This window comes from Macrosteles quadrilineatus, unplaced genomic scaffold (genome assembly GCF_028750875.1).
Source record: "Macrosteles quadrilineatus isolate MER2022 unplaced genomic scaffold, UCM_ALF_1.0 Scaffold_9__3_contigs__length_116548681, whole genome shotgun sequence".
Classification (NCBI taxonomy): domain Eukaryota; kingdom Metazoa; phylum Arthropoda; class Insecta; order Hemiptera; family Cicadellidae; genus Macrosteles; species Macrosteles quadrilineatus.
Window position 1 is genome coordinate 84171630 of NW_026542602.1, and position 27636 is coordinate 84199265.

Here is a 27636-nt window from a genome sequence, read left to right on the forward strand (position 1 = left end):
TATAATAATCTTTGCAAAATTTTTCTCGTCACACTGATAATAAAAAATTACTAGTTAGGTAAGTGATTTGTCAGTGTGTTTTTGATAAGAAGATAGCGTAGGAAGACCACTGAAGAAACCACCCAAGCTGAATATAGAGAATAAGGTGTTACATAAACTTCTAGCTCAGAGCACAGACAACAAAGGGGATAACTTAAAACAAAACAAAAATTGAGAGAAATTATTTTCAATTTAAAGAACCTTATTTTCATTGGTACGTGAAGGATATTTACTGTGTAAGGTAATCATTTACACAACATAATAAAAACATTCTTCATTTTTAACAGTTAATAGTTAACATTAAAAATAACACTCTTATAGCCTTAATATGATACATAATTTTTAACACTACATTATATCATAACTGCAATGATCTTTTACTTAATAAATTAAATTATATATAATTTCTAGAGTTACCACTTACCAGTACCTTCAATGTATTCATAGTGGTAATAGCACGGACCAGGAAGTAAAGATTTACTTTTTTTAAATAGAATGTGACAACCAGAACTTTAGTGTGTTGATTTTTGTAGTCGGTTACTACATTATTGTAGTCAGATTATTTCAAAATGTATCACTCACTTAAAATGTGTTCACTTATTAATAAATGTAAAATCTTTGAAAAAAATAATGAAACACAATGATAAAAGAAACGATGTTTCTGTAATAGTAACTTCTAAAAACAAAAAGTAATATTTTCTGACAGAAAGAGTCTTACCTACTACAAAAATCCACATCTTTTTAATTTCAAGGGTAAAATAACAGGAAATGCAACAAAATATTTTTACGATTTTAAAATTAAAAAACTGATGAATTAGTAGGATTTTAACACTGTATTTTCTGATTATTCTTAAAATAATAAATTTATATGAATAGGTCTAATAGGCTGTTCCTTATTTAGAATTAATATTTTCAGTTTAATGCACAGCAATAAACCAATAAACCCATGATGTTTATATATGATATACTAACTACTTTTCCAAGCTCAGCATTTTACTATGTCTATTTCTTAGTTTAAACTGGTGTTCAATAAAACATGTTCAAGCAGAAAAAAACAAATATTCTTGAAGACATTTTTTTTACCTTATCAAAGGTTGGCTCTACCAATTTATCATTATTAAATATCACTTTTAATTGGTTTAAATAAAGAACCATACTTCATAACACTTATTTACAGGGGCGTCCATCAATATGGTCTAGGGGGGGGGGGGTTTGAGCCCCTCCTATGAGACCCCCGTTTACCTTGGGTAGTTTTACAAAATAGTGTAAAATAAACAATTTTGTACCTAAATTTTAAACAATGTCTAGGTAGGACCTTTGCCGCTACTACCCACTATCTTGCAGGGTTATTCCAAAGCCCCCCAGCTACCCCTAAGGAACAGCTAGATGGAGGCTCATGTTCTTTTTCTTAATGTGTAATATGCCAAAACTCTTGTCAAGAAAAATGAAAAAACCTACAGAATAACATTTTGTTCATATGGTACACGCCAAATGTTACTGTTCCTCAGAACAAAAATAATAATTTTGAAATATTGTTGCATATTTCAAAAGTTGATGAGAACCAATTTTTTTGGACACCTATCTTTAGAGGTAAAGCCAAACCTTATAATCACACATATTTTCATGGACGTAAACATCTTCAATACTTCAGTCTACTTTTAGGTAACTTACAAAAATCAAAAGTCATTCACGCCTTTCTGAAACGTTGAACAAAAAATATTCTATCACAACAGTATACACAGACTCTATCACAAACCTCAAGGAATATAACAACAAACTGTACAAAAATTACACAAACTTCAGTAACGTAATACAGTAAAAATCTTACAAGTATATACAAATTCTAATTCAGCCAGCCCTAGCAATATTGTAGTAATTTCTGTCAATCTTGTTTTTCTTGATTGAGCTTTTTCTAATTCTACTACAATAAAAAAACACAAAATGTTTATTGAAAACACTAAAAAGCTACTTAAAACATATTTGGAAGACCATGGAATATTTAAATGTTTAACATTAAACCATTTAAGATCTTTTATATAATTTATGCCAAACTCACTATCACATCCACAGGCTTATTTTATAAATTCAATAAAACTGTTTTTCAACTAACTGTAATTTTATACTAGCATCAGTTTATTTTTTATGTGTTCTAAAAATAGTTGTCTTTGGCACATTTTAGATAGTCACCCATTGAAAAATTCTTCTTAAACAAAATTTACTTACTCTTACTTTCAAGGCCAGTTACAACAGTGTGATTTTTAGCTGTACCAACAGAACCTTTGCCAGGCAAAAAAGGAAATTTATCCAATTAACTTTTAAGCGGGCAAGTTTCTCAACTACCCTCACCATATTAATACAATCTTTGGGAGAAAAAATAATTGGGATTCACAGTGAGTTTTGGAGGTTTGAAAGAGGGGTTATGAATTTTAAAAGTGGTTTCCTCACTGTAATATCTTAATGTTTGCTTAAATCCAATGCTCAGTCAAAAACAAACTACTGTGTTTGCCATCAAGTCAGATGTTTTTACAAAGAAAGGGTTCATTTGGTGAAAGTACTTGCATTTTCCAATCTTTGTAAAAAGTTCATGTCAGTACAAACAATGTAAGTGCAGATCTAAAAAAATCTGTCCTGCAACTAACTTTGAACTTGAACAAAGCACCGTGCAATATACACTGGGCTGTTATAGTTCTGAAGGTCTTCATTATATTTCAAAAGTAATATGGTACAAAACATGACTTTGTCCTATATTTTTTTATCTGTTGCAATTTTTTTAACAGATTTTTACTCTCAATTCTGATTATAATTAGCCAGATTTAAAATGTTTCCTTTTTTCAAATGTTGAGGTGGTATTCTAAGACCTTGCAGTGTTCCTTTTGACAACATTTTATCATTGCTCTGCCAGTTATTGCTGGGCTGGCTGGCTGGAAGGTTGTGTGTTTTCCTAAGGTCAGTCGTTGCCTTTTTGTCTGCTTCGTCTCCGTCTCGCTCTAAATGGAGGACTGTCTGTTTCTATGCACAGTACAGCTAGTTGTTGGTCACATGGGAATCTGGACAAATCGTACATTGAATCAATGACTTGACACTTCATGACTTCATTGGGTACTTGCTAATTGCTAAGTAGTTCCTACTAAAGGACTTATGTAGGCTATAAGTTATCCTAAAGTTTTATGTGTGTTGATAGCTAATTGATTAACAAATATTTTTTTGACAAAAATAGATAAAGTTCATTTAAATATTGCCTGATTAGTATAAGGAAAACCTAAATTAAATGAAATGATCAATTCAACTCATCATCATCAAAGAATATATACCCTATCCAAATGATTTGGTGCTTTTAGTACAATCCGACAACACCAATACCTAAATAAATCATCTAAAGAAATTTCCTCTTTTTTGTATATCGACTACCACATAAATAGTATTCCACTTGGAAAAAATTGGCTTAGAAGATATAAGACTATTGTTGCAAATACTTCATCCGATGTTTAAATGTTAAAATCTTTACTGATCTTAGTCAGCAACAGCTACACAGATCATCTCACACTATTCTACACTCATCCTTCACTCATATTTGGGTTAAAACACGCACATAGGTGGCGTTCCATCTCAAATGATAATGACGATAATAATAATAAAAGTATAGCAGCTTACTGCAATGTGCATTCCATTCAAAACATTTTAAGTTGGATTTAGACTCACCTCTCTTGACCCAGCAGTTTGTTCTGTGCCAAGGGAGAAGCTAAACCCACTCTATCATGGCTGTCGGAATCCCAGGCATCACAATACAAGTCCATTGCTCTGTCCCCAGACGTTAAAGATCCATGCCACATGTACTTGTTGGGCCTAGAGAAAACATAACAAAACATACAGAATCCCAATCACTACACAGTTATTGTTACACACTTAACTTAAATTGTAAAAAAATACTAGGGAAACTATGGTACCAGAAGTGACACTCATCGTCCGTGGGCCTTCTGTAGTGTCATACATGAGGAGGCGGAACCGGAGATAATCCTCTATGATCGCATGTGGTATGCCGGAACGTGGAAGGTGTTCTCCAGAGCATCCAGCATATCGCACCACCTCGCACATCGAGTGTTACGAGCAGCCCAACCCTACGAGAGTAGTGGTTAAAATTCTCAGCTCTCATCACGGCTTGCTTCAACTCCTCAACAGCGTCAACCGTAGATCGCCCCATCCTGAATCCATACTGACGAGGGGACAGGTCCCCTGCAGCGACCAAGGCTGAATTCAGCCGGGAACTGATCAACTTCTTGAGGACTTTTCCAGCCGTTCTTTTTATAACTTCTCACTTATAATATTAGTAGGATTAGTAAACTATAACAGATCATTCTTAAACAGCACCACATATTTAATTCATGCTCAAAAAATCAATTTGTTATGGACTCTGACCTGCTAATTCTAACCCAGTATGGTTCTCCAAAAGTCAAATAGAGACAAAACCAGGACTTTAAATTTCAATCCCTTAAAACCAACTAAAAGTTAAGAATGTTATTCAGTTAACAGGTATAAAATCAACACATGTCACTGTCAAAATACTATGAAAACGGTTTACACTCGATCTGTGCTGGTTTGCTAAGCTAAGAGGGCATACAATTTGTTATACTATGCTTGAGTACAAAGAACACAATTGTTACTGAACTGTATATTTACTCTGAAATTCACCCATAATGCAGTGCTGGATTGTAAAAAAATAAGGTGCCGGAACTGTAACCTATTTAATCTGATTAAATACCTATTTATGACAATATTTCTATCTTTTCAAAAGTGTGTGGAAAGACATTCTTCCTTGTTCCGCTGCAAGTTGAGCACTGCATACATGTATAGCTTTTATTTGGTATCTTACTGTGCAATAAATACCTAAAAGTAAATTTAAGTATACCTAAAAAGAGCTTACCAAGAGAAATCTGTGAGAATGTTTTTCCCACTGAAGCTGTATATTCTGGGCGGTTGTGGAAAATATGCTCCGTCTCCGTTAAACAGGTCTTGCCAGGAGTTGAATAGAACGTCACCCTGTAAATAAACAAAGTCCACGCTTTGGTCATCCAAAGTAATAGGTGGGAGTTATCAATATTTTGTGAGGAACAAGTTGTGAAGTACCATTAGTTAACAAGAAATCAAGAAAACTTTATTTTGATAATTTTTGATCTTCGGAAAAAATAACCCTGTCATTTTAGGTAACTTGGGCTGGCGTTTCAGCATAGTTGCTGATGACCATCTTCAGAGCCTTAACAGGGCTCTCTACTACTGGTGATGGCCGATAGAAAATCACTAACATTACCAGCGTTTCTGTAGACCAAGATTTTATGGACTTTTGCCTGTCGAAGCTTAGCAGTTTTAAACAGTTAAAAAGTTCTTAGCAACTTTTCAATACAATTTTGGGTTTTCAAATGTTAATCGATTACAAATGTTTCTAATGATAATGAAAAAAATTTTTATGAGAATAAGTTGACATAGTATAGTATAAAAGACTATTTGCTTTTAAAGGCAACCACAATTACTTATCAATTTGAAAACTGAATACCTAGAAGAAATGCAAGCGTCAAGTGAGAAAACTATGGATGATTGTCAATAAATACTCCATGTGTACAGGTGGTATTTTCCATTAAAAGTGTACACTCTTCCATGTGATTATTCAGTGGATACTGATATTCCTGATAAGCACAATGAATATGTTTTTTCAGCTTTTCAATCTATTAAATCGTTAGAACCCAACCCATATGTTTATACCTTCAGGTTGACGATGGGTAGATCTCTATCAGCAAAACGGACGAGAGTGTTGATGTTTTGAACCCTCGATGATAGGAAAGCTCTGAAGTCCCCCTTGAGACCGGCCCGTCTCGCCTGCCGATAGCATTGGTAATCTGCTTGGCCTTTGAGATCTCCAGCAAATGGCTCATTTAGAGCCACCATCCTTAACTGCATTGCATAACAATTAGTAGGTAGGTATTGTATGTGAGTAATATAATCACTTAATTAAGACAGTGACACACATTGTCTGAGTAGGGGGGAGTTTTTGTCATAAAATAGCAGCTGGTCTCAGTCAGTAAAAAAGACATACATGGCCACACACTCCATTCTACACTCCTTTACTCATATTTGGGTTAAAATACGCCCAGTTGTGTCTTCTCAGTTGATATCGATGATGTAGAATGGAGTGAAGGATCAGTGTAGCAGCAACAACAAGTAAGTTGACTAAAATCAGCTGTTTTCTTTAAGACTCCATCAAAAGTAATTTGATCATAGACATGATTAAGCCCCCCATAACCGGACGAGAATGTTTGCGAGCATATTCGTGACGGTGTTGGCGGCGAACATGCTCGCCCGTGTGAGGGGTCTGCGAGGCTTCGTACCGGCGAGCATGTTGGGCTCTGCAATCGGCTTGTCGGACTGTCACAGCACGAGAGAAGCAAGAGTAGGCCTACTGTGCGGTGGCGGCAAGCAAGTATGCGTGAGCGTGTCCGCCAACAGGCTCGTGGCCGTGTATGGGGGGCTTAACAGATTCAAACCATCGAAAGGTGTCGAGCCAGTGACATGCTGGTTTTTTAGGCAAGCTCAACAAGCCATATAACTACTAAGCTATAGTCCGTTCACAAAATTGAGGTGGTTTGAGGCGAAGTTCCCTCACTACTATTTTTCTTAATGTATATGTTGCTGCTGATTAACGTTTTGGTAAATCTCAGCTATTGTTTTAAAGGTAGGATCAAATGGAGGGGATGGATCTTTTCCCCTGCTACAATTTGTGAACGGAGTATAGTCAGATAAGTAATGCATGTTAGTAAATATAATGTGTTGGAGTTGATGACAAGTTTTGATTGGAACCATTGGCGAATCCAGAAGGATGGGGGAAGGGAGCTAACCCCCATCAGGCATTTAGTTTTTTTACTACATGTAATGTCAAAATTTTGACGCGATCAGCAAAGACGATGATGATGTTCCATTACCTCGTGGGCTATTCAGGGTTTTGCCGTGACCACGGGAGAATGAGGATGTCCACACGACTGCGGGAAATGGACAATAATTTGCCCAGATCTTGAGAGACGATGATGATGTTCCATTGCGGAGATTATTCGGTGTTTTGCTGTGACCGCGGGAGACAATGACGATGTCTACACAGCTGCAGGAAATGATCAGAATTATGCCGAGATCGTGGAAGACTATGATGATGTTTCTGTGACTGTGGGAAACGAGTGTATGATGTCTACATGGCCCTGGGAGATGATCAGAATTTAGCCGCGAACAGACAACGATAATCAACGATAATGTCTACACGGCCACGGGAGATGTTCATAATTTTGCCGCAATCACAGAATACAGATATGGTGTTAGTTACCACAGGGGTTATTCAGGATTTTGCCGCGAACGAAGGGGACAATGATGGTGTGTCTATACGACTCCGGGTTTGCGGGAAATGAAACAAATTTTGCTGCGATCAGAGAAGACGATGTTGATGTTTTCATGACTGTGGGATCTTGAGATGATCAGAATTTAGTTGCAAAAGCAGAAGGCAACAACAATGTCTACATCAGGAGTGTGGGTATTGTTCATGATTTTGCCGCTATTGCAGAAGACGGTGGTAATGTTCCGTTAACGCGGGGGTTAGTCAGGGTTCTGCCGTGACCGTGGGAGACAATGATGATGTGGGGGGCTTCACCAGTAATCTGGCCCCCTCAATCTAAAGCTGGATCCGCCACTGATTGGAACTGAAATTTGTCCTAAAAAGGATCGAATGTAAATGTTTGGTGTTGATGGTTACCCCTCTAAACCCATCAAGGACAGAGTTTTGTTTGATTATAATTAATTATTGGATATACGAATGTTGCTCAGAATGTAACTTCCAATCATTTATATGAAGAACAACTATGTAAAAAACCAATCATTATACACATTTGAAAACCAAATCATTACTTTATACATCAACATGATACACATTTGTATCATGATCACATACTTTGAACATGATCACACATATTCAAGCAACTGTAATACATTTTACCTACGACCGCTTTTTAAAGTAGCCGTTTCTTATACAGTTCTTAGAATTGAAAAGTATCTCATAACAGCATTGTTTACTTTCATAACAGCATAGTTTTACTCATAACAACACGGGTAACGGAAACGGACCAATGAGGTTCAAGGATTGAGAGAGGAGAAGCAGAATTGTAATGATTCAAAATTCAACTAATCAGCTGTTCAGGTCAATTTAATTGTTGATTGGTGCAATTAGTATTTGATACAATGTTTCGTTGCATCACTGTCAGTGGCAATTAGAGGTTATAAACAAAACCATAACCTCTAATAAGAAGTTATGAGTAGTGATTTTGAGTAATTAAAACACCGTCGTAGATAAAGTAGTGTATGCAACTCGCGTAAATAGTGTTAACGACACTTGTAGAAGTTTTTAAGGCACTCGCCAAGGCTCGTACCTTAAATTTTCTACTCGTGTCATTAACACTATCTTTACGCAATCGTTGTGTAAACTACTATTTAAAAACGTTAAAATATTGTCTGAGCCTTAATACAACGATATCTTTCAGTTCTTAATCATTACAGAATTACTGAGATAGTAATAATAATAAAGTTAAATATAGTTACCAGCCAATTTTTCATCATATGCAAGAAAGAGATGTTATTTACTGGGGGCTATTTTCATGCTTATTAGCACAACAGCGGATGTCAGCATTTTGAGGCGGTTGTTTTGTATGGCTTTACTGAACAGATTCACAATCTACTCCTTTGCTCATCACATTTGGTCCATATTGAACAATATTTCTGATGAATGACTGCAGATGTATACTTTTTTGATGTTGGAAATCTTACAACAACTAAGTTGGTGGTATTTAAACTAGTTTACACATTTTGCGGCGCTTCAAAATTGAAATAAGTGTTCCCCATACACAACCACGGCTGGACTCCAAATAACCTGCCACATAAGGCTGTATTGAACGTCCCCGCTACACTCATTACTTCCAACATTGTGTTCCAGACCTGCAGTTTGCATGTGATGCACTATGGGCCTGTGAGATATGCGCCTCTTCACCTACATAAAGAGGGAACCCTCTTGTGCCTTTGGGGCTACATTTATTAAAGCATCCCTAGCTGTTGTGTTCAAATGGAGGTTACTTTCTGAATGAGCCAAGAGTGTTTACTTATCCTAATCAAAAGTTGTAATTATACTTCCAGATTTTTAATGCTTATTCTATAAAAAAAATATACAAGGTGGCAAAAATGTCTGGAAACAGATTAATGTGTTTTTAACTAAATCCGTTAGAAAATTCAAACCTTTCACATAAACTTATATGTATGAACAAACTACTTTTTGCAAGCATTACCATTATTTTGAACTCTACTAGGGGACGACCCATTAGGAGTAGGTACATATTCCTTAATGTAAGCATAGGTTGATATGCACATATTTTTAAAGGGCTTGTCAACTGGAGTTCATTGCGTCTCAAAAGGTTCATCCGTTACAAAATGGCGGATGTCCAAAGTTCTTGTGGAAAATACCTGCACAGGCCTTAAATACTTGCAGTCAACATTAGCTAGAGAGATGAAGCCTGGTTAATTTGTTTTGAAAATTAAATTATATTAGTCACTTTGAATTTCAACCTTTGATGGGGACGGACCATGAGGAGTCAGTGTCACCTCTCTATAGCTAATGTTGACTACAAGTATTTAAGGCCTGTGCAGGTATTTTCCACAAGAACTTTGGACATCCGCCATTTTGTAACGGATGAACCAATGAGACGCAATGAACTCCAGTTGACAAGCCCTTTAAAAATATGTGCATATCCAACCTATGCTTACATTAAAGATTATGTACTCCTGATGGTTCGTCCCCTGTGGGTAGAGTTCAAAAAATGACAATTCTTGTAAAAAGTAGTTTTCATATTTATATCAATTTATGTATAAGTTTTGAATTTTCTAACGGATTTAGTTAAAAAGATATTAATCCGTTTCCAGATTTTTTTGTCACCCTCTATAACATGAACCATTCACCAAAACAACTAGAACTCAGTAAAAAGCAATAATACTTACCATTCTCGGGTAAGTCTGAAAGCGTGAAAGCAAAATAATATTATAGTTGGCCTAATATGCTGATGGTCACAATGCACAGCAATTGTTCATAACCAAAGAGTGGAGCACACTTTTTACAATAAACCCTAAGATATTTAAATATAAAATAGTATAAGAATGGATATTAGCACACTCAAACATAAGCAACATAAAACACACATTAAAACTGTGATATTTCAGAGTTCATTTTCCTACTACCGGATATTGAAGATTTAAATTGTTAAATAAACTGTTCAATATCCCTTGGGACATTTTGATACAGTGCTCCAGAGTTTACATTAGAATTTGGAAACCTACTTAAACTATTCACAGTACTTACCATGAACTCTAGATACTGAAGTAGATATTCAATATATTCTGTTTGAGCTTCTAGCAGCTTTAGCTCCCGAGTGTGTTATTATATACTCATTGATGGGTGCATAAAAAAACGAATCCCATAGTGAGGAAAAGTAATAAATAGGTGTTAACAAAGGAAACAGTATAAGTAACTACTAGTCCCGAAAGGGACCAATTTAGATTTTTGGGGCAAGATAGTAGTTTACAAGCGAGGTTAAGCTAAAAGTATGTTGCAGCTAAATTAACGTTTTGGAAAACCTCAGCTGTTGAGCTATTGTTTTAAAGGTATAGGTTCAAGAGGAGGGAATAAATTTTATCCTCTAAAACTGCCTTAATTTTGTGAACAGAGTATAGTGCTCCTGTTAAGCTAAAAGGGAATTTTGTTTTTGGTTGGGACAGGAAAAGTACTGTTTGGACCAGGAAATAGCTATTTACATTACAAGTGTAGTAAGAGTGCTTTTACATCACGCAGGTGAATGTTGTGCAACGAGCTGAAGCGAGTTGCACAACATTCACCTAAGTGATGTAAACACGCTCTTGCGTAACGTGTAACGTAAAAAATTTTGCCTGACCTGACAATATACAGGGGGTTACTTACAACATTTTTCATTACCGGTATCCATTTCACTAATCTTCTAACAGTTACGTTCTTTTACAAAAAAAGCTAGGTTAGGAAAATACTTTAAAGCATAACAATAAAATTCAAGCGCACAGCTGATTTCTAGCGTTGAACGTCGTTGGATCCATAGAGGTAGCCTATATTTTTTTAGTTGAGCACTCAATGTTATTTAAATGGGTTTTATTACTTCACCGAGTGAGTTTTTGAAACTTTACTTCACTTGTGAAGTAAAGAAGTTGTATACATCACGCTTGGGATGGGGATAATTTAACATGGCAGGTTAGGTAAAGTTATGTTTAGGACAGACAAAATGTCAGCTGTACAGAAATCTATTATTTTAATAGCAGAGTGATAAAATAATTATTTTACCTAACCCGCCATGTTAAACTTCCCTATCCCAAGCGTGATGTATATAACTTCGTTACTTCTCGAGTGATATAAAGTTGAAAAAAACTCACTCGGTGATGTAATGAAACCCATTTAAATAACATTGAATGCTTAACTTAAAAAATATACCTCTATGGAGGCAACGACGTTCAACGCTAGAAATCAGCTGTGTGCTTGAATTTTATTGTTATGTTTTGAAGAATTTTCCTAACCTAGCTTTTGTTTGTAAATGAACGTTACTGTTAGAAGATGAGTGAAATGGATAATGAAAAATATTGTTCGTAACCTCCTGTATATTGTCGGGTGAGGTAAAATCTTGTACGTTACACGTTACGCAAGAGCGTGTTTACATCACTTCGGTAAATTTGATGTAAAAAGGCTCTTACTACACTTATGTAAGGTAAATAGCTATTACACAAGCCACACTCTCTAACAGTGGTTCTACATCTACTCACGTATAACTGATGGCCACATTTAAAGGGAAATATTGTATAGTTTGTGGTAGTGTATCTACCATCAAAGCAATATCCTCACCTGATGAGATTCCACATGATGTGGCAGGTTGAGTAGGTTGGATGTTTCAAAGACAGGCTGATGTACATGATGGTCTGCAGGTGTAGTGGAAGGTGGAACTTCAGTAGTCACTGGTACCAGGGACCCCAGCTGTGGACAAACCATCAAGGGCATTGGACCAGAAAAAGGATACCATATGAGCTACAACTATGTGTTACCTTCTATTACCAATCGTGAATTGTTGACCCTAGATAGTAAACAATCTATCATAAGCTTTGGAACAAAACTACTACAACAAAATAGTATTATCATTGACTAATTGGATACTGAAGAAAAATTTGTATGGGAAAACTCTATCCGTGGTTTCTGTGGTAAAGAAATCTCTTCATTCGCACGTTATTATGTCTGCACTATTGCTTAAACCACCCTTTACCGATAGATATTAGATTTTAACTACGCTCATACCAGGGAGCGTATTTTAAGGCAATGACTGTTAATAAGAATAAGACAACTACTTCGTAATCAACTGAAATCAATTGGTTCTTGAACCAGCATCATTATTACTAAACGACCAATGATCAAGGACAAATGGACCCACTTTCAAACTTAAGTCAGTTCTTTAAATGTTTCTTAAGTTTTAATAGGTTAGCTGTTTGGTTAGGAACTTAAGGAATGTTCTCAATAATTTCATGGGATTGTACAGGGTTACTTAGGATTCCAAAGCAAGGTCTCTGCAGCATGTTGTACACTGTATAGAAATGTTATCTATGCATCTTTTGTATGAATAGTCAAAGGTAAGGTAAGTTACTATCCAACACAAATTATTTTTAATTTGAATCTGACACTTTATAGAATTTTCACTTTCAGTTACTGGTTCCTGTATTTGTCTTGGAATTGTTAATAAATAGCTGTGGTCAACTCCATTACTGTACAAACAAACTTTGGATCACAACTAATAAGTTACCCTACAAAAATGTATAATATGCATTATGAGTAATGTACCAACACCATCACAAATCAGATTCTAGCTTAGATGCTAATTTTAATTTTGATTCTACCGTTTTAGTTACCAAACCTTTGAATGGTTTGGTTAGAGAATTCATGGATTGTTTACCCTGCTGGGGATGAACAATGCATTACAGACTAAGAAAATCTATTACGGCTACTTTAAAGTATAATCAAAGATTACATATGCTACACAAAATAGATATTGCACCTTACGGCAATTTTGTATAGCATTTGTAATCTTTGGTACAATATTTCTACATAAATATCCAAAATATGGATCCATAGAAATTGTAAGGCCACAATTAAGGAGTCGGAGGATAGGAAAATGAGGATAGGAGGAAATAACATAACATTCAAGAAGAGCTGGATTCACTTTTAAATCTAACGCTTTTAACTTTTCTTAGGGTCAAACAAGCCAAAATCATCTTTTGGTGTTGTCCATGTCCACAGATAAATAGTTCATCTATATAAATTCATACTAGTGTCCCTGTTGCTCGAAATCGAGCAATTGCTATGTATTATAGGCGTTATTTTAAAACGAATAACAGTCATAATTTTTGATGACTTTAAAAGATGCGACTTAAAGACTATGGAATACTCAAGATGTAAATAACAGATTGATATAATCAACATTTCTTGTAAATATACTATTTCTTCTCCTTGGTGCTGTTCTATGACTTTTCTATGTTTCCATAGTTTGCAAATCGGCTCTTTCAATGATTACTAAGAAATGCTGCACAGTGTTAATTCAGTTTTCTTTTTAGTATATCAATTTATCCAGGCTCTCTCGTTTATTTTTTTCATTGTAATATTTACGCTAACCCAAATTCAAATAGTAAATATTTCATTTCAACCAAGTAAGTAAATGTTTGTAACAAACTAACTGTTAAATTAGAAAACTTATTGACTGTTTACAATAACATATGTTCTTCTTCTCACTTTTAATTTCTGACAACAGCTGGAGTTTCATAACAATATTTGTTTCCCATGTTAATCTTATGGATAAATACGAAACTTTAAAGGGCCCCAGGGCCTCGCCCTCTAATTATTTCCCTAAAAAGAAAGTTTCCTGCACAACTTCACGTTACGCTCCTTTCAATGACACCAAGAACATGTCAATCGGTTCAGTAGTTTCGGAGGAGTAATTGTCACAAAAAACCTGCTTGCGTATTAAATAAGTATAGATGTATATTTTTTTAGAAACTGGTGTTAGTAACACTTCTGGAAATCTAATTGGGCTTCCAGGTCCCAAATAAATCATTTTAATAAAGGGCTGTAGCTCAGACTAGTGAACCATAGTAAACGATTGACCATACAAATTATAACATGTGGGTAGCTTTAACTCCGAAACCCAGATAATGCAACGCAAACAGGATTTTGTTGCAACAAGATCTATTGGCGAATTTCCAATTTCCCATATAGGGGATAAGCTATTACCGTAGGTCTCATGGTAAGACCTAGACCCGGGACCGATTTACTTTTTCGTTTTGAGGTCAGACTCCACTCTCCACTTCTGCGCCTAGAAAACCCAGCTTTAAAATTTTAGAAAGATAGCTATAGACAAAGGTAGACATGTCAACTTCGTAAAAATGTTACCGCATGTGCATTTTCGGTCAACTATTCAAGTGGGACTACCATTTTAATATCAATACTTCTTTTTTGATCAAATCAAAATTCCACAACAGAGGATACACTTTTGGTATTTTTTTTACCAAGGAAGACATACTCACAGCCACATACTGCCAGCCGTTTCTCACCCTGACTAGGAGTGCCTCTTCATCTATAACGTATGCCAGAGTTCCAACTGGGCTTACCACTGACATCTGCCAATCAGATGCTAGAATTAGTCAATGTAACACAAAAACTGACGGTTAGATTCTTAGCAAACAGCATTATAATTACATGATGTTTTAAAGGTAAATTTTATGGTAGGTGGATAGAGTGATTTGTAATTGTTTTCAAAATTACAGCTTAATGTAAGGTGACAAATGCTTTTTGATTGGCTACAGAAGATTTTTCTGCTCTTCATAGCTGCTCATAGTCAATAATTAATTAATGATTATATCATGCATATTTTTATTATTTTTAATCTTAATTTATCTTGTGAAATTTTCTTTACTAAGACGCTATGTACGAGCCCAGGAGTGTTTTTCACATTACTACAGGAATTATACCCTTGGGTTTGTGGAATTTTCACTTAGATCAAATCCATTGTGATTTGGTGGAATTTTTAACCCGGGACCTCAGGGACCGAAGTCCCACGCTCTACCAGTAGACCAGCTTGCTCCCTAAATACATTTTTTAGAGATATCTTTTGAACAGCAAACATCCAAATTCTTTTAAATCAAGTTTTCTGTGGCAAGTATGGGCAAATAGTATTGCTGTCCCTGATTTTAAGGTGCAACTCGCATCCGAATATCCATCCTTACTACTACTAAAACACAGAGACAGTGCCGGATTTACCACTAGGCCGCGGCAAGCAAAAGGGGGCCGCAGCGGATCGAGAAAAACATTTTTTTTAGATAAAAAATAATTTATTTTAAACCACCAGTTTGCCGCGATCACAGGTGTCCATAATGATGTCTCCGCGGACCGAGTGAGATGTTCATGATTTTGCCGCGGCCGCGGGTGCCGTTGATGATGTCCCCGTGATTGCGGCCCGCGGGAGACGTTAAAGAATTAGCCGCAGTTGCAAAAGTCGATGATGATGTTCCGGATATTGCGGCTCACGGGAGATGGTAACGATTTTGCCGCGGCTGGGGGTGTCAATGAGGATGTCCCCGTGATGGCTTCCCGAGGGGGATGTTTACGATTTGGACATGGTCGCGGTTTACAATGATGATGTCCTCATGATCGTAGTCCACGGGAGAAGTTTTTAACACGACTTTGCCGCGATCGCAAGTGTCGATGATGATGTCCCCGTGATTGATGCTTCGCAGGAGATGTTTACGATTTTGCCACGGTCGCGAGTGTCGATGATGATGTCCCCATGATTACGGCTCACGGGAGATGTTCACAATTTTACTGATGCGGTCGCGGGTGACGGTGATGATGTCCTCAAGTTCACACCTCATGGGATATGATCAGGATTCCGCTGATGTTGCGAGTGTCGAGGATGATGTCCCTTTTTTGCAGCCCGCGGGGGATGTTTACGATTTTGCCGCGGTCACGGATACCTATCATGGCTTTGACTTGGTTTAGGAGAGATGTCCACAATTTCATCAACGATCACGGGTGTCGATGGTGATGACCCCTTGATGCATAGGAGATATTCATGATTATTTCCACTATCGTACGGAATTTCCACCACAGGAGGAGGGCCGCTCAAGTAATTTGGCCTAGGGCCGCAAGTACCCTAAATCCGGCACTGCACAGAGACTCAGAGCGACAAGTTATTCAATCTCAATCCATGGTACGGTACTGTCTTTTAGCTGAATAGACATATATGACACCACTTGGCTATTTCTTTGACATAACGGTAACTAATTAATATCGGTAAGCCCCAAAGCCAAAATAAGAAGTACTTCTAAAGTGTTGACTACCTGGTTGTACATTTCAGGTTAAATTTTCAGTACTTTTTGTTGAGTTCTTTGCAATAAGAATTGTAAATTAAAATTTGCATGTTACCCTTGATGTCCAATACTTTGGCCTTTGAATGTCCAGGGTTAAGAAAGAGTTATTATTCCTTTCTGACTTTCTAACAAATGAACTCACACTAGACATAGCAGCTTTGGTAGGGAAAGTAACTGCTCCTGGCACAACTTTGGTTTCATTGATCTGCCTTCTGGGAGATGAGAAGGGGCCTGTAAAATATAATCATTATTGTTGTACATTTCATACTGTAGAAATTAGAAGAATGTTGTCCATATTATAAGGCATAAATATATGAAATTGTTATTCTAGAGGTTATGTACCTTGTTGCTTGGCTTATATAATCCTTGGTCGTTGGAATGTTTTGGTTAACGCCCTCCTAGGAGCGACAACAACGTCTGAGAACGTATTTAAGGTGCTTGATATTGACACCTTAAATATGTCAAATCCGGTTGCATTCCAACGAACAAGGTTTACATTTATGTTGGCATCAAGATATTTAACCTCTAGAATAGGCCTACCTAGATCCATTGTAAATGGGTGGGTTTGCCTGCATCTTACACACACACTCGTTGCTTTGTACTAAGCCCAGAACACAGAAACAAACAAGTAGGAACCAGTGCCTTGCCCTGTTCCTCATTTATCTCATTATTGTATTATTGATCAATTCATCAATGATCAGCGCCATTTAGAAAGTAGGAGTACAGAACAGACTAACACTTATATTAAATAATAAAAAAATATAGGTATCTACATTATACAAAGATGCAATTCTCATGCCGCGTCCCCATCATCAACCAAACTTACAACACCAAATAACATTTGTGATGTCTGTCGAACATTGTTTGGTCTTTTGGTGGAGACGCCTTCTCGAACATTCTGAGCATTGTGGTGGGGGTAGTGGCATGAAGCTGTTTTTGGTTGTAAAAAATTCGCTCCCAGACCAAACATTTAGTCGAAATCACGTTTCTCTTCGTTTAGCTTGTAGCGGTTTTCATTGTTTTAGTGAAGTTTGACATTTGCTAGAGGTATTGTTTAAAGACGTAGTGTTTTTATTAATTTGATGATTGATTGTTTAATCAGTTTCAGTAATGGTAAATGGACAGAATAAGTGATTCAGCGAAGATTGAGATTTATAACAAACCAAGGAAAGTAGAAAATTTAATATAACACTATTGCTTTGATTCATATGAAAAACATCCTTTATTATCATAGTATCCAAGTGAAACTTGGTGAACATTCGGTTGGGGGAGGTGGCACACAGCTTAAAAAAAAAGGAAAAACACTATAGTGTACTAATAAGCCAATAACCATCCAATACTTCACTAATGTCCTTTTACATTATGCTAGGGTGCTATTTAGTTTAAAGGTTTAAAAATGTTTCAAAACCGTTTCTGAGTTTCAATAGCCCAATTCTCAAGGCAAGACAATTTTAAATGAAACTATGCAGCTTACCTCTATATCTTTCTTCTTTGAGCTGTTTTAATTCATTTAATGCCTTCAATTCTTCAAAGGATCCCATTCGTCCATCTAAAGAGACATGGACAAATGATGTTCCTAAATTCCACACATGATAGTGAACAAAAAGAATTTATTTAAAGATAATTTTGAATAAATAGTAATTAAATTTAACTACTTTATGTACTAAGTTTGGATCATTGACTAATACAAAGTTATGGGCAAACAAGCAGCAACAACAGTTTATTTTTTACCAAGATAACTTAACAATACATGAGGTACATCACCATAGCAATTTTGGTAACCATTAGTATAAAACCATGCAGGTAAATAATTTTGGGGGATACTGTACATAATCATCTTCAACGATCACAGAGACATCATGACTCTCTCACACATTTGCGACAAAATGTTCTGCCTAAATCCTTCCTTTGATACATCAGTGGGAAAATTTCAATTGTTTGTTTGTATTAAGCTGGATTCAAACTTGTGTTATTGTTATATATATATATATATATATATATATATATACTTTTTGTTCAGTTTTCTGGATTTTCAGAAAATGAAGCAAATAACAAAGTTTTGTGATAAAAAAATGTGGAAAGTGGAAAGTATACCAATTATAGGGATCCATATGGTGAATGGGGAGGAATATTGAGAATTTGAGGAGGATTGGATGCAAACTACGATACAAATTTTTAATATACCTATCTTTAATTTTTCTATTACTATGAACATATGAATTGTTACTTACCCAACCTATCAAAAGATGGACGATCCTTGAATTTTGATCTGAAAGATGAGTTTGTAGGTACAGTGCTTCCCTGGTAAATAAAATTATATATGATTAATAACTTGTAAATTTAGTTTAAAAGTGACACTAATTTTTTTCAAAAACAACATAGTTTAATGAGCTAGTTACAGAAGGTGCTCCAGTATAAAATTCTATTTTCTACCTTAGGATGTGTTTTTGGGGGTAGATGGACTTAGGACTTATAAAATACCACAGCCTACAACAAAGACGTCGTGTGATATCTTACTTAGTAATAATCAAATCATATCATCGCCATATCTACTTAGTTAATAAGTAAACGTAATAAACAGAATTCAGTAATTGTCTCAGTAATTGTGTCATGTAATAACTCTGTTGGTGGCTCAATGGCTCAATTCAAGTACAGTATGTTCATTTTCATTATAAAACTGGTGACAGCTATAACATGGAGATGGAATGTCTAGTAATGTCAATAGTCTTTAAGCAAGTAGCTAGTTGCTGATTTTGTTAATAGTGTTATTGTTATTACTGAACTCCCAAGTTGTTTTCCACAAGTTGGTATTTAAAATTACTAGTATGGTAAGACCAGTACTTTCACATAAAAATAAGATGAGTTCCATTCAGGACTACCAAAATAAATAGCTTCAAAATCATGTCTAAGCTTCCAGAACATACCGGAGGGCCGGGGGGTCCGGGTGGTCCGGGGGGTCCTGGAACAGGAACATACTGTACTCCACTTCCAGCAGGAAGTCCTGGAAGTCCCGCAGGACCTGGGTTACCGTCCATCCCTCTCTCCCCCTTCTCACCTTTCATCTGTGGGCAGAAACAAGATTGTATCATTGACTATATATACCTACAGAAGACATCCCAGGCTTATGGGCCGGTAGTAGTGTGAGCCAGGTCTCGGGAGCAAGTAGTTGATGTAAGCTGCTGGTAGGCGCGCGATAGTAGGATATCTGTGCTCTCTCTCGCACACTGTAGGTATATATATTCAATGATTGTATGAAGCAATGCTTCAAGGTGTTGAGACTGCTATGAGAAAATCCAAAAACAAACAAACCAGAACAAAAACAAAAACATAACGACATACTAAAAAAAAATACCACAATAAGATAACCCTTTAGCTAACTAGGAAGTAGTGATGGACAAACCCAGAAATGTTGAATCTCAAAACTGAAACTGAAACTCAAATCCTGAATCTTGAAACCTAAATACAAAATTTGTTTACTTGCTTGGAAAGAGTAAAAAAATACAGGAAGTAATGAAAAATTTGTAAATGTTATGGTTATGCAATCAAAACTAAAAAAAATATACCCCCTGACTCTAATATAATAACATGGTTTAAACTTAAAAGATCCTCATTTCTTATAAACAACTAACATTGAGATAAATTCAACTTCTGACACAGACATAATAATATAAGAACGGTACTTAATTGAATCAAAGGTTTGTTTTGAATTGCGAAACTCACAAAATTGAATACCAAAACCAAAGCATTTCCCAAGCTTAGGTGGTTTTAAGATTTGAGATTTGGTTTTGACACACACACCAAACCAAAACCTATTAGACACTATTAGAGTGTTATACATTCACAGTTTTTGTTTTTAATCAAACGACAATACAAAAGATGAAAAAATTATCTTATTGTCATTATGTGATTAATTTCAAGTATAGTAGTTTTAAAATTCCAGGGAAACATATACTAAAATATATACCTGCAGGGACACGAGGTCTTTGCTAAGTAGCAATTAAATATTGAAAATCAATGGCTCATTAATTAGCAATCATATTGTTCATAATTACACTACAATTTCAGGGGAAGAGATTTAAAGTCAATTTTTAAAATACTGTATTTAAGTTAACATTTCATCAGTTGGTGGTAAGGAACATCAAGTATTTTATCCATTCATAACTAATTTATAGAACTAATAGGTAATTTATAATGATGTAAAACATATTAACCAGTTTGATTGAAAGATTTATTAAGGAGCTTGAAACTTTCTAAATTAGATAAGTTGCCACCCTGCAACAGGAATAAGTTAAAGTGCAAGGTAGGTCTTTCGTAAAGTTGATTTCTAAAGAAAGTCTGTTCATCGCACAACTTTAACTTTATCCAGAATATAACTTGTTTTGTGGAAACTGAACAGAAAATGAAATTCTAAAGGAAATGAATTTCTTTGTTGTGAAGTAAAAGAAGAATAATCACGAGGCATTAAAAACTGAAAGTTAAAATGATCCACCGTAATGGAAATTTTCTCATGATTGCACATAACTGATAACAGATCAAATACTTTTAATAATAATACCTACTTTATATTGTTCTCTTTTTGCAAGTTTTTGCAATTTTCATGGAGGTCTCTAAGTTTTAAGGTTTATTAATTTTGATTGTTATCTACTAGCTTTGACTAATAGTCAATGCTACTAGTGAACAACACAAAAAAAAAATGTATAATTGCATCCAATTAATCTGTTAATCCGTTAAGTTTAACTAGTACCTAGGTTTGCCGCTACAGGAAAAGAAATAGTGTTTCTTTATGTTATAAAATCCTATAATCTAAATCAAGCGCATGTGCAAGCAAACTTTTATTTTTGTCCGAGCATTTTTTATTTATTATGGGGTATTTTGCCACGAGAAATCTATTGGGGTTGGTCCCAATACTTGGAAAAATATGGTTTCTGTCCTACAGCCCTATGAGTACTACGGTAAGTGCTTATTCCATATATGGGAAATTCGCTAAAAAAAGCCACTTTCTCCTAAAGTTTCACCCACCACAACTTGTGTAGGAGCAGGTAGTCCTGGAGGTCCCATAGGTCCAGGTCTACCTCTTCTGCCTCTCTTCCCCGTCTCGCCCTTGTCCCCCTTGATGGCCAGGAGGTCAAACCCTTGATCGGACACCAGACTAGGTCCAGGAGGTCCTGGGTCCCCCTTGGGCCCTGGAGATCCCACAGGACCTTGGAGTCCTTCCGGTCCTGCTTCCCCTTTTGGACCTTCTGGGCCCTAAAATGAACGAATTAATATAACTTTGGAGCAGATATCCCAAATGTAATGTAATGTATATCTAAATGTAAACACAGAGGATACGCGTCCGGTAACCAGACATGGATTAGGCGTCCGGTAGTGACGTCACCGGGTTGTGGGGTCCCGGAACGCCATTACCACAACGATACGATGTTCGGTCAGCGTTGTTCGTGGTGTAGTGGATAGAGTGCTCGGCTGATATCCTAGAGGTCCCTGGTTCGAAACCCATCGGTTACTTTAACTTTTTGTCACAGATTTTGCTTTGAATGTAATTTCTTCTTAACTGTACATCTTTTGTTAGACTTTTTGCCATTTATAATTTTATGTTATGAAGAGAATTGAACCTTCATTTGATTTTTTAATTATCAGCAAGTTTGGTTGGTTAGGTTAGGTTATGACAGTAACTGCCGGACGCCTAATCCACGTCCGGTTACCGGACGCGTATCCTCTGCGAAATGTAAAACCAGCTTGATTCTCCTTATAAATATAAAAGAAGAATGTTTGTTGAGGATATTTTCAGTGTGACACAATCAACAGTTTACTTATTATTGATTTCTTCACACTGTGATGATTAAATTAACTTTAACGATACTATTGTTTAAATAAGATCTCCAGATATGTAAAAATTGTATGTGAAAGACAGAAAATAGTATTTAACAGCAGCAGTCTTTAGGTTTCTCTCTTAAACTTTTTTCTCACTATTATAATAAAAGAGCTACCATTTAAATCTATAAAAGAGGACAAGATGCAACTAAAATGCTTTTATACTTATGCTTATGCTTTTTTTCCTTGCTTTTATGTTTTTATGCTTTTTTATGATGCTTTTTTTTGGGGGGTTTTATATTTAAAAAAATTAAAAGAAAGTGTGATTTGATTAAATTTTTTCCTCAGATTAAGATTTAGGGATATGGTTTAAAATAAAAACATGACTGGACTGCCAGTCTATATGGGTTGGGTGAGATGATTTTAGTATATTTGTTACTGATATAAAGAACGGAAACTCAAAAAGTTTATTTTAAAGTTTTATCTGATTCGTCATTCAATACTGGTGAAAGCATTGTTTTATTGTGATTGGAGGGTTTAAATAAAGTCAATTACACCTTTGCTCCTGCTTTAACCATACAATATTGTGTTCCAGTGTAGGAGTAACTCTTTGAAATGTAAAAAAAAAAAAATACTTTGTTTGATTTGTACTTTTAACAAACTCTGGTCACCAAATGGGTTGTGAGAATTATCTCTACAGTTTTAAACTATCAAAACGTAAGAGATACTCATAAGAGATGTACCTGAGGCCCCCTTGGTCCGGGTATCCCGGCCATTCCCCTTTCTCCTGGTTCACCCCTCTCCCCTGAAGGTCCTTTCTCCCCCCTTTCTCCCTTAGGACCAGGATCTCCCCGAGAAACTGCAAAAAAATTCAGACACATATCACACAGCTTTTCCAGTTAGCCACCATACTAATTTAGACAGGATACTTACATTAACAAATCTTGATAGCAAATCTCTCATGAGAAGGATCAAATAAGACTTGCTATCAAGGTTGATTCTTATAGGGGTTTGCAATGAAATTTAATGAAGAAAAATGTAAAATCTGTGGTGTGATTGAAAATGACACTTGTTATCAAGTGTCTTCTTATTTAAGTTCCACTTCACGTAAAGAGTATCTTTGTAAATCCAAATAAAGATATAAAATGAGACATGACAAATTTGGTTTTTTTACTGAATACATGACTGTACTAGTATGGCCACAAACATATGATGTACAGTAATCCAGTTGAGAAGATTTGATTGGTCAGGGTTTTAGACTTAAGGCTTATCAGGGTTTATAGAAACTCTATTGATCTACTCTGTGATTTGAAAACTGGATATAAATACCCGAATAAAATAATAATACTGATAACTTTTAACAACAATACATTTTTAAATTCCTGATAATATTATTTATACAATAACCCTAGAACTACAAGCAGGGACACAACTTGATATACTGAATGGAAGATTACCAAGGGAAGATGGATATGAAACAATATTTTATCTTACACACTTTGTGGTACCAATATAAATTACCCAGAAAATATTTACCTGTAAGAATAGTTCCATCTTCGTCTAATGTCATCATTTGTGCCACAGTTCCTGGAGGACCGGGAGGACCGGGGACCCCAGTGTCGCCTGGAACATAGGAAATGAAATAACACATGTATCCGGAGTCTTTGAAACACGGTATGTAAACATTCTTAATTATTGAGGTAAACAGACAGAACCAATTATTAAATGTTGTAAACTATGCTATGAGTAATGTTGGTCTGAATTCTTTTCATACCTTTGGAAAATGAATAAAGATGTCCAAAATAACTAATTTCAACTAAAAAACTAGGTTTAAGTATAAGACAGGTCTTATAGTCAAACAATTTTAATTAGGTTACAAGACAAATTATTTTAACATACATTTAAGAAAATTTCAAAATAAAAAATCAATAATAGCAATAATTCTAAACTAATTGGATTGTAGTGTTTATTTAATTGTGATGGTTGAAGTGAATTGCAAAATAGGAATAAGTCTTTAACAAGCTCTGGAAGAAGATATTGAAGTACGGTAATAGACTAAATACACTTCACAAGTAGAAGCTGAGTGCTTATAACTTGATAAGGAATGTATTTTTAAAAGTTAATTGGGCTGTTAAGAACTAATTTGTTGACTGAGCACTTCCCATTGCTTACTTAGGAGTATTTCGATATTAGTTAATTGGCAAAACACTTAAATATTAAAAATAAACCTTTTGGGTTGAATATTGTAACAAAAAAACTTAATTCAATAGTTGTCTGGATCAAGGGGGCGTCAGGCACATTCTACTTGTTTACATTAATTTCATGTTTCATTTTTCAGTAATTTAATGATTACGAAAACGAAACAAAACTATGAACATTTTAAACTGTTGCTTGTCAAGCTGGACCAATCAACTATAGAGTAAAATATACAATATAAATGCATGCTAAAATGAGATGGATACAATAATAAACTGTATTTTAATACTAATCATTAGTCTTTATAACAAAACACAACTAAAACAGGATTGAGATTTTATAATAAGATGAGAGGTGTACTTCTTAATTATTTCCAATTTATGTTAGCAAAACCAATATATCTGTGTACTACCATAGATGAAGTAATATAATTATATTACTTTATCTACGGTAGTACTTAATAAAGATATCTGCATTTAGCACATTGTTGTGTGTCATAGTGTTTAAGTTTCAAAGAAATATATCAGATAACTTACCATAGTAGATATTACTGCTAGACCGTAAAAATTAGGGAGAGTATGTCATATAAGTTTTATCTCAAAATTCTTCATTTTTAGATAGTTGTTCTTCGAATCTTATTGTAGAATCTGAAGTCATTTATGTAAGTTATGTTATATTGCAAAGGCGTATACGAATGTGAAATATTTCTCCTTTATTTAAGGGTGTATTTTACAATTTGTGCATCACTCTTGGTTTATAATAGTAAAAGACAAAATTTTACAAATATATTATTGCGTTTAATTAGTTGTGAAAATACAAACGAATAGTAACCAGTAAAGTACTTTCTATCCAAACCAGAAAAAAAAAACTAACAGTTCTTGGCAAATAAAAAATATTTTCCATAACAAAAAAAAAACTATTTTTATGATGATAATAAACAAAGAGCATCCACCTAGCAAAATAAAAAGCAGTTCATTTTTTTCAGCAGAAGATGTAGTAGTTGATCCCTGTAAAATAAAGTTTAATGTGTTTTTCAATTGTCATTTCATAAGTAAAGAAAAACCCAAGTTATTACCTTTCTCCCCTTTACTTCCAGGTCTCCCGTTTAATCCCGGTAATCCGGGTAAACCATCCAGGCCGGGAATTCCAGGCTCCCCTTTAACTCCTTGCATCCCGGCAAAGCCCTGAATAATAAAATGCCATGTAAAACACACAATAAAACACACAATAAAACCTCATAAAGTAATACAAAACATCATCTATTATTCTTTCTATTATTGCTTTCGGATCAAGTGTGTGTATTGCTTAAATCTTATCTTTAAAATAAGCCTACTGAGGGAAATAGTTTTGATTTAATATGATCAATAAACTTATCCTGATAAACGTGGTTGAGAAGAGGGTTAAGGCTTTAACTAGAAATGAGGGTATGAAAACTATTCGTATAGATCATAGGTTAGTAGAAAAAGACCCTTTTTAAGATTCTTTATACATGTATATAAAAAAAAATTTAAAGTTTTTATCTGAAATTGTCCGATGTCTTACCACTCCAAAAATAATAATACTCATGGAATTTACTTGCGAATGAATAGTTTTTATATTAACACTTTATAGCTTACTAAGCAAATTAAGTTAATTTCCCCTTTTATGGTTTGCCAAAAACTATTACACCTATGACTTATAACCCCCCCCCCTCGGTTTTACAATAAATACACAATAATTCCGTAAAAATATGAAAGAACATTAAATTATTCTGAAAATAATTATGAAACAATAAATAACAGAAGTAAAGCTAGTTAGCTTTCACATGTTTTACTTCGCAAATTAGTATTTTATCTTACGTGCTGCTACTAAAGTAATGTATAAATTAATACTCACTCTGTCCCCCTTTTCTCCTCTACTACCATCAACCCCCTTGTCCCCCTTTTCCCCACGCAGTCCTGGTTCTCCCTTTGGTCCCTGAGCTCCAATTCTCAAACTTCTAGGAGAGCCTACTCCTCCACCACTACTTTCCTAAAAACAGAAAAAACCCAGAAAAATTGTAAAAAAATATATATGTAGGTAGCTATCTTGTCATTGTCATCAATCAGTGTAAGGTGAGTGAATTATTTTATAACGCAAATATTCACGTACTAAAACGTCAAAGATAAAGTTAAAAATGTTTTTGGGGGTACCAATTATTTGCAGTACTTTTAAGAACAAATCTAGTTTTAAGGTAGTTACATGAATTACGTCCAAGCTCTTTCTAAAGTTATTTTTGTAATTTAGGCCTACTGATAAAAAAGGTTCTATTAAAATGTATGTGGCCATTGTATCACATTGTGAAAATCAAGCTAATTACAAATAGTTTATAAAGTGAATTTAGAATCAAGGATGAAAACAAAAGCAACCTTAATATTTCTACTTAAACTAAAATATAAAACTTTAATGTAATTTATTAACATTTAAGTCGTAAAACAGTTAAATTATGTCCTAATAAGAGTGCAGTTCCCACAAAATCCCAAGGGCATACCAACCATAGAGATATGTGTTAAAAGGAAGCAAACAATAAACATGTAATTAAATCAGAAACTAATTACATTTAGTACAAAAACAAACTCATAAAAAATGCATATTCATACCAAAATTGAGTCTTAAGTTATGATGGTGGAAGCTAAAAGGGAGGGAATCCCTGGCCAAGATGTAATGAGGGTTAGAACCACAAAAACGTAGTCAGTCGCGGCTGGCCAACCTGTTTCTCATTAAGCTTAATTGGTGTGTGTTATTTATTGTTGCGGTGGTGGTCTGACTGCATCCTTTATCAGTTTCCCCAACAAAACCTCCTCGCAAAGATAAACTCGTAATTGCTCTCATGCACATTGCGTTTTTCTGCTGAAATTTAATTAAGCTTTATAACAAAGTTGTAACGTGATTAATTATGGATAATACAATTTAGATTTTCTCAACTTTTATTCATTTTTTCTTAAAGTAAGAAATATGTTGAATATTAAATATTTGTTCGAACTCAATATGCATTAGGTTTTCTTTATTTTGGTAAGGAAAATCGGTTAGGTAGGGATT

At 35.1% G+C, this 27636-nt stretch overlaps 1 protein-coding gene across 1 annotated transcript in view; it reads right to left on the minus strand.

The window, feature by feature from the left end:
• Positions 1-1375: 1375 nt before the first annotated feature.
• The window catches only part of LOC129003604 (collagen alpha-1(XVIII) chain-like), a 354201-nt gene continuing 327940 nt past the window's right edge, over positions 1376-27636 (minus strand). The window contains exons 7-22 of the mRNA XM_054431902.1: positions 26455-26516; positions 25655-25763; positions 23920-24006; positions 23127-23242; positions 21592-21819; positions 19497-19634; positions 18804-18873; positions 18047-18121; positions 16715-16803; positions 14731-14823; positions 12014-12142; positions 10099-10113; positions 5791-5979; positions 4958-5073; positions 3739-3882; positions 1376-3086 (exon numbers count right to left, since the gene is read on the minus strand). Of these exons, the coding sequence (XP_054287877.1) occupies positions 2987-3086; positions 3739-3882; positions 4958-5073; positions 5791-5979; positions 10099-10113; positions 12014-12142; positions 14731-14823; positions 16715-16803; positions 18047-18121; positions 18804-18873; positions 19497-19634; positions 21592-21819; positions 23127-23242; positions 23920-24006; positions 25655-25763; positions 26455-26516 (1760 nt within the window). The 3' untranslated portion in view covers positions 1376-2986. The remainder of the gene's footprint in view (positions 3087-3738; positions 3883-4957; positions 5074-5790; positions 5980-10098; positions 10114-12013; positions 12143-14730; positions 14824-16714; positions 16804-18046; positions 18122-18803; positions 18874-19496; positions 19635-21591; positions 21820-23126; positions 23243-23919; positions 24007-25654; positions 25764-26454; positions 26517-27636) is intronic.